The 8,402-nt window shown below is 41.5% G+C and overlaps 1 protein-coding gene across 1 annotated transcript; it reads left to right on the top strand.

Annotated features, from left to right (window-relative positions):
- Positions 1 to 2,220: 2,220 nt before the first annotated feature.
- LOC116245653 (nicotianamine aminotransferase 1-like) lies at positions 2,221 to 8,109 on the top strand. The gene is made up of 7 exons (XM_031617144.2): positions 2,221 to 2,826; positions 4,659 to 4,998; positions 5,088 to 5,306; positions 6,105 to 6,164; positions 7,324 to 7,479; positions 7,561 to 7,654; positions 7,728 to 8,109. Exons 1-7 carry the CDS (start codon positions 2,516 to 2,518, stop codon positions 7,841 to 7,843), a joined length of 1,296 nt encoding a protein of 431 aa, XP_031473004.1. The 5' UTR covers positions 2,221 to 2,515; the 3' UTR covers positions 7,844 to 8,109.
- Positions 8,110 to 8,402: the final 293 nt, after the last annotated feature.

The raw sequence follows: 8,402 nt of genomic DNA, 5'->3' as shown, positions 1-8,402 counted from the left end.
TTTTCAATCCTATTACTTCTCCATTGACAATGAGAGAATTACTCAAAAGAGTTTTTGTTCAAGAAGAAGAACATTTTTTCATGAACAAAAGTTCTTGTAACATTGTACAATTACGTTGTTTAGCTATTGAATTTAAGATTTACATATATAAAACTACACCAGTACATCATATTAGTTTCCTACAACAAAAACATGCCCTTCACTGATTCTATATTTTAAGAACATGTATTTAAAGGATACAATGTTCTTCTTATCAAAATACCTTTAGAAGTTTTAAACATAGGTCCTATTTAAAACTTGTTTTGAACGTCTCTCTTTCTGATCTATTTTATTGGTATATTGCTGACTTCAAGTTTTTTTACTCAATTGTTTGAAGAAAAGAGTCAAATCAGTAAGTTCTTTCATCATCAGGTGGCCGGAGGCCCAAAGGTGCTGACCGGCTAGTAATTGAATGAAGGCTAGGTCTGAAACTGCGTCCAGTAATTGAATGAAGGCTAGGTCTTAAACTGCGTCTTACCTCAACTTAGGCCTAGAAAAGACATCTCATACCGCTGGACCAATAGCGGAACCACGTTTAATTGTTCATGCCGGCCCACAAAGTTTGTTTTATTTATATATTAATAAATTTATTTATTTTATGTATAAGTGCTCATTAAATTTGAATTTTTTATATTAATTCTCTTTAAGCCAATTGAAAATTTATTAACTATATACTTAGTGCTTTATATATATATATATAAAACAACCTCCCTTACTCTTTCTCTCTCATTATCATCATTCTCTCTCAATCTGCTTTGTCCCCTTTCGCTACTCTCTCTGCAGCTCGACAGCAAGCAAAAAAAATGTACAAGAATTTTGTTCTTGTCCATCATGCAGTGGACGAATTCTTATGAGATTTTGTCTCTACCCATCACACACCAGACAAAAGTTTTTGTTCACGGTCCATGACTTTTTATCCATGTGAATAAAAATCCAGCTATCAAACGGGTTCTTAAGAATGTCAATGGTTGTAATTGGAATCTGACCTATTACTTATCACACGATTGTTATTATATTTACATACAACTGAATTGGAACTCTATGACATCGGAGTCTTATTTTCAAATTTACAATCCGTTTTTAAATATACAGCCAAATCTAGAATAGATTATGACAGGTCAAGAACCAACTACCAAAAGAACAAGATATTTGATATAGGATACTTATTTGAAATTTATTCCTATTTAAATTTCAACCAAAATCTGATCAGGTATTTACTTAAAACTGAATCCGAATCCCTGTTTCTTAGATCTAAATTCGATCCAATTTTATTTTACTTGAAGCATTTTTTTTTTTTTATAACCAGCTTTTTGTAAACGTGTGGTCCAAATGTTCACCAGCCCTCAAGTTTTGAGGCCCATACTTATCACTATAAACGACATGAGATTGCTCAGTGTAGGAAGACAATGAAGGGCTGCAACGTCTCTGCCAGGCCTGCACCTTAATAAAGACTCAGCCATCGAGCGAGACCATGTATGGTAGCACATTTGGCAGCTAGTATTGTCCTTTCTTACACATGTCAATATGTCGTATTTAAATGAGATGTATTAGGTGACCAATTTCCATTTGGAATCTTTTCCGCAACAAAGAAAAGCTTCTACCATGCTAGAATTTGATTTTTAAATTTACAATCTGAGTTAGACCTTTTATTTTCACATATGAACATATAACAATCAATCAGAAGCGCATTATAATATGTTGAGGACTGGCTTTCAAAATGAATAGACATTGAATCAAATTCAAATTTGAAGCTAGAATTTGACTAGACAAGCAGTCAAGCCTGAAATTTGAATTCAGATTCAATGAAATGTAATTTCTCATAGCGTCAATCCTCACTATTAAAGCCCACGGTGATTGATCACCGTAAACGACTTGAGATTGTTCATGGTACGCTGATAATGAAAGGTGGAATAACATGTAGAGTTGTTATGCGCTGCTGCTTAGGGGTGCAACAGAAGGCGGCTCTGTTTCTTGTTTTTTCTTCCTTCCCGGTCCTCTCGAGCTGTGGACCGAAAGAAAGGCGTCCATCTAGGATGTGGAGTTGTGTGCGCCACCACGTGGTCGCAAGAATAGCGTACGTCAGAGGTGAAAGGCGACGTGAATCAAGTGGCCCGAGAGTCCGTGACACGTCCGCGCCAGAGCGATGGATAGAGAGCGTCCCCTTTGGTTGGTGGCCGTTCACGTAACGCCTCCAAGAATCCAACCGCACTGTCCTTCTTCCCTTCCTTCCTCTTCCCGTTTCATCTTCCCCTCGATGCTATATAATGACAGAGAGAGGCAGAGGATCGCCACTTGCGTTCCTTTGTGAGACTGAAACTTGTCCTCTGTGTGGCTGCTATCAGGAGCGCGTGCTGCCCACGAACCAAGGTCCTTGGTTTTTGGGGTTGTCGTTCACCCGCGATTTTGGCTTCTGAAAATCCGGGCAAGTGGTTAAAATCAAGCGGAAGCGGAAAGAGGAGAGGCGGAAGGAGGAAAGATGGAGAATGGTGGCGGCGGGCTTGTAGTGGCGAACGGGAAGGGAGAAGCGGAGGGGAGGCGATGGCGGTTCAAGCCCAACGAGAGGCTCGCGGCGGTGAACCAGCAGAGCATCAGAGGCGTGCTGGATATAGTGGGTTCTAACCTCAACGGGGAGGACGGGAGGGTCGTCATCCAGCTCGGCCACGGCGACCCTTCCGCGTTCGAGTCGTTCAGGACGACGTCCACGGCTGAAGATGCCGTCGTCGAGTCCATAAGGTCCGGGAAGTTCAACAGGTACCCGCCCAGCATCGGCCTCCCTGCCGCTAGAAGGTCTGTACTGTACTCGGTCTACACTTCCGTTTACATTCTTCTTCTTCTTCTTCTCCTCTCTCTGAAAGTATAACCAGACTACCATAATTTCTTGAGTCAGAAAACTACGACCATCACCGACTAAGCATTTACTGTCGTTCAGCGGGGGAACTCGAAATTCCAGAGTCTATGGAAGACTTTACCCATTTCTTGCGAGTGCATCAATGCGATTTGAATGCGATGTCCTTTGATCTTATTTTATGACGTCCAGAAGTTGTGCTATCCGTAACAACTGACCGAAGCCTTTAAGTGAATCACTAGGCTTTCGCCAAATGGGCACTAAAGTTTTCCCATTGTTACCTTTGTTTCCACGTAAAGTTTCCAAAATAACACTTTTGGAGTCGATTTTCCAGCTGCCCATGATCCAAAGATGGCTAGAACATGTGCCTTTTTGAAAAGTAGACCCAAATTTGTCTTGCATGACTGCAGTTATCACGTTATACGTGACATCCAGATTCCTTTGCCTCCTCAAACGGGAAAAATTCTAGTATAGCAAATTTTGTAGTGTTCAACAAACCCACTCGCCGGCCGGCTGCCGGCCACTTGACTGAGACTGATGGCGAACTCAATTATGTGTTTTTATTCTAAACCGCTCCGACATGAGTGGAGTTATCATATTCGAAAACCTGGAAATACATTCTCAGTTGCAGTTGTTTTTTTATGCTGCATTAAATCATTTGCAGTTTATGACATTTGAGAAAGTATAGAGCGTCGACCCGTCGATGAAAATCTACCTACGCATAGAACAAACTTATTTGAGAGTGTATTTCGAAATATGGGCCTCAGTTGTGCAGTTAAAATTTTTGTGAAGCATTTCAAAAGTTCATCGTACCTCTTGTACAGTTACCTTACGACCAACCTCTGTCTCTCACAACTACCTCCTCACTCTCTCTCGCTCTTTTCCTCTTTCTTTCTCTCTAACCTTTACTCTATTGAGCAACTAAGAACAAAGAGAAGTCATAGAGGAGAGGAAGAAGGTGAAGAATGCCAAAACTTGTTCTGGGGAGGTGTTGAACGGGGAGGAGGAAATGGAGGATAAGCTATGAAGGTTCAAGCCCAACGAGAATCTCTCGTTGGCGAACCAGAAGGGCATCAAAGCAGTGCTTGAAGTCTTACTCTCTAACCTGAAGAAGACCGATGAACGGCCCGTGATCCCCCCTGCTCCACGGCGATCCCTCGGCGTTCGAGTCATTCAAGACGGCGACCGTCGCGGAAGACGCGGTCGACGAAGTTCAATTCTTACTCCCCGAGCAGAGGCTTACTCTCTGCGCTAGAAGGTCGGGTTGTGGCCTCACGGGGTTGAGCGAGGACGAGCCTCAGCGCTCGTTCACAGTTGCCCATAAGCTTCTCCGTCTCCTCGAACTTCGTTTATTCGTAAAACTTGAGAATGGTGGTCACGGAGACGTGGCCAAGATTCTTCTTGTTATTTTTTTCCCCTTTCTCCTTTTGAGAAAAGAAAGCGAGTAGGAAGGATATGGGCCCGAGTCTCGTCGCCATGGACGTTGGTTGTCTTCTCTGAGCCCCTCAACGTGGCCATAAGTCTGCGCCTCGTTGTCTTCCACTGCTTGTCTCTTTTCATGTTGATGCCTGTTCTAAATGCTCTCCCGTTTGGACGCCAAAAGCTCGTCTCTTAGCAGACAATTCCTTCTTTTTGATGGTTTTATTGTTTGTCTAGAAAAATTCCTCTTTTCCCATTTCTGCAGTCTTCCTACTGTGCGGTGTAATTCTATTTTTCTCGTTTACTTCTTCTTCTTCTTCTTCTTTGTTCTCAACTTGCTTCTATCTATCTACAGGGCAGTTTCTGAGTACTTGTCTAAAGACCTCCCCTACAAGCTTTCCCATGACGATGTCTTCCTCACTGTGGGATGCGCTCAGGCCATCGAGGTCGTCCTCCACGTCCTCTCCCGCCCAGGTGCCAACATCTTGCTCCCCAGGCCGGGTTTCCCGCTCTACGAAGCGAGAACCACCTTGTGCGGCCTTGAAGGCCGTCACTTCGACCTGCTTCCGGACCAACATTGGGAGATCGATCTCGAAGCCGTCGAGTCGCTCGCAGACGAGAACACCGTCGCCATGGTTATCATTAATCCGGTGAATCCTTGCGGCAATGTCTTCTCTAGGGAGCACTTGGAGAAGGTCTGTAAATTCATTCAACCCCTTTGAGAAAACCTCTGTTTTCTTGTGATAACATTTTCGGGTCCTGGTGCCATTGTGCATGGTTTTAGGTTGCCGGTGTGGCGAGGAAGCTGGGCATTGTTGTGATCGCCGATGAAGTGTATGCTCATCTGAACTTTGGAAGCAGGCCTTTCGTTCCAATGGGAGCATTTAGTTCTATAGTTCCGGTAATTACATTGGGTTCAATATCGAAGAGATGGGTGGTGCCTGGATGGAGACTCGGATGGCTTGCGGCATGCGATCCCAACGGCATTCTGAAGCAAAACAAGGTTGGCGTTAACGTATTTTGCTTATTTCTTTATTCATTGCGAAACCAGAGTCCATTAACAGGTAGATCTTTCAAATCGACTTCCAATAAAAAGCTACTACTCTACGAACCTGCTTTTGAAAGATCAACATTGACTGTCATCAAAGGAAATGGCCTGCAGTATCTCACAAGAAAATGGGTTCTAACTTCTCTGTGGACAATGTCACTTTTCCTTTTCTTAACCGAAGACAAAAATTTAGAACCGTTTCTAGAAACTATCATGATGTTTGAACTTTTGAACCCATGAACGGGCCCTTGCTACTCTAGGCTTCTTTTGTTGGGCTTTAACTCTCAAAGGTTTATGTAAAATCATTCTCCATCTTTAAGTTATGTCAAAATGTCTTGATATTTCTTGCGCATTAAGCTGTCAAGATTTTTGCCTGGGTTTGGTACTACATGATAGACCAAACATGTGATTCTTTGACCCCAAAAAAAAAGAAGCAAAGGTCCACATTTACGATATGTGGAAAAACTTTCACCTTTGTACTATTTACTGCAGATCTGTAATTTTCTTTGATAAAGAGTAAGAACCTTTCCGTGGTATATAAACTTTTCTTTGAGGTTAGTATTTGTTTGTCCATTTGACTCTCACTTTTCAGTGTGTTTATTGACCAAGCAATCAAAAGTCTTAGTTGGTGTGCAAGAGGTAGACCTTAGTAACAAAGTCTTCAAGGATATTTTTCTGATTAATGCATAACGTGCCAATATCTTCAAGGATATTTTTCCCTTCTACTAACTGTGGATGTTCCATTACTTTCAGATTGTTGATGGTGTAAGGAGTTACCTGAATGTGTCATCTGATCCACCAACTATAATTCAGGTTTTGTAACTCATGCTTATCCTCTTTTCTTGTGTGCATGTTCGCCTCCACAATTCTTGTTGAATTCGTTCTTTTCAATGTGTCATTCTGCTAGAAGCTGATTTTAGATGTATCATAGTTAAGTACCTCGTTTGCCTGCTGATATTTCCTTCCGGTTCACATGTCCTGGTTTATCTTTGGCATGTGTTATTATCTGCTATATGCATTTGTTCTTGTTTGGGTCCTTTACCTCTTTTGTGGGGTAGTTTTTGGCAAAATTACTTAATTATTCAGATTCATAAACATGCAAAGTGACTATTTTTGTAGAGCACTAGACCACTGTCCAAGGAAAAGGGTTCCAAAATAAATGTAATGGTTAAAGATGGTAAAATTACCAGCAAGACACTTCTCAACATTCATAAAATATGAGGGTATCATGGTTAATTTTGTACACTCCATGGACTTCATCCTCAGCGTTTAGTTTAAATTTGGAAACCACCACTTGAACACTGGTGAGGTTCAGATGTTGTAAACTCAAAAAAATGCTAGTTTCATTTGGAATTCCATGACTTCTGTATATGTATATAGACATGTGATTTTGTCTTTTTTCTTCCCTCTGTGTATGTGCTTGCAGTGCTTCTATGTACTGCTGATCTGATGGTAGGAAGAGAGCAGGAACATATGTAGGCCTTACATTTCTTGTGATTAGAGACAAGTCTGCCACAGGGTCACATAAAATGCTAGAAAGAACTAATTAAAATGGGGGGAGATACAATTTCACTTAGTCATTAGAGGGAAAAGGAACTGGCACATCTGTATGTTGTTCCGTACTGGTATTTTTGGTAAATTTAACGGCTGTTGCCATTCAATTCCAGGATAGATAAGAATTCTTGACCATAATGAATTCTACACATTCAGACGCCATTTCTTGTTGACCAAAATGATAAGGTGTTAACACAAATTTCTTAACTGAGATGGAGAGCTAGTTTTTTCTTTTATGCCACATTTGTACTGAAATGACATGAATATACGGGAGCTCCCCATTGCTGGGGCTCCACAGCTCTTGGGGCTCACTGACATGTTCCCCTTCCGGTACATGAAATGATCTCCTCAGGCTGTATCACTTTTAGAGGTTAAGTTTTCACAGTTCCTAATGACTGACGAGTATCCAATTTACCAGGCAGCGATTCCAAAGATTCTTGGAGAAACAACCAAGGATTTCTTTAACAAAACGGTCCAGACGTTGAAATTAACAGCAGATATATGCTACAACAGTCTCTTGCAAATTGACTGCATTTCTTGTCCACACAGGCCTGAAGCATCAATGTTTGTTATGGTAAAGCAGAGTTCCTTTAACTTTATTTATTATTTATTGTAAATCAATATCATATTAGGAAGAGCGTTTTCTCTGTGGCAGGTGAGACTAGATGCTTCTCGTTTGAAGAACATAAAGGATGATATGGATTTCTGCTGCAAATTGGCCAAAGAAGAATCTATAATTGTCTTGCCAGGTAATAGTTAAAGTTGATAATTAGTTCTGTAATTGTTACATGGTCTTCCTCGTTACAAAGGCAAGTTTTGCAGGTAGTGCACTGGGCATGAAGGGATGGCTTCGGATCACCTTTGCTGTAGATCCTCCACTTCTGCAAGATGGTCTTGCAAGACTGAGATCTTTCTGTCACCGGCACAAGAAAAATTGAGGGAAATTGGTTGCTCCTGCATGGGTTTGGTAGAGAAGTAAAACGGCTCGTTGAGTTTAGCCCTGGAAAAATGGGGAATACGTGTGTTCGTGGGAGTCCAGCTGCTGCCTCCTACCTTAGTGAGAAATAAAAGCCAAGAAAACTGTAATAATAATCTTCTCTTCTAAAGGAGTGATATGTAATTATCAGTATAGATATCCTTTGTCAGACTTTAACCGCATTTTCTCCTTCCAAGCACGAACTTGCAAAAAGAAAAGATTTATCAATGGGCATGGAGTGTGATGGTGTCACTGTCAAGTGAGAACTTAAAAATCTGAAAAATATTCTGATGTAAGTTGGTTTGTAAAAAATGGAACACTATTTAACCGTCGATTCTAAGAAGCAGATCCAAACTTTGTCACCAGGAGGGGTTGATAGCCTTAGAGCTGGCCTGATCTGATGATCTGTGCTGAAGCAAATCCTGTGTAGGATCTAAATGGGAAGCTCAGCAAGCAAGGATGTAGAAAGTCTACACAGGCCATGTACTCCTTTCACTTTGGCTTTGAAGTTGGGCTATGAT

The sequence above is a fragment of the Nymphaea colorata genome, chromosome 1, assembly GCF_008831285.2.
Source record: "Nymphaea colorata isolate Beijing-Zhang1983 chromosome 1, ASM883128v2, whole genome shotgun sequence".
NCBI classification, from domain to species: domain Eukaryota; kingdom Viridiplantae; phylum Streptophyta; class Magnoliopsida; order Nymphaeales; family Nymphaeaceae; genus Nymphaea; species Nymphaea colorata.
Note: the sequence above shows the minus strand (reverse complement) of the source record. Positions and strands in the feature narration are given on the sequence as shown.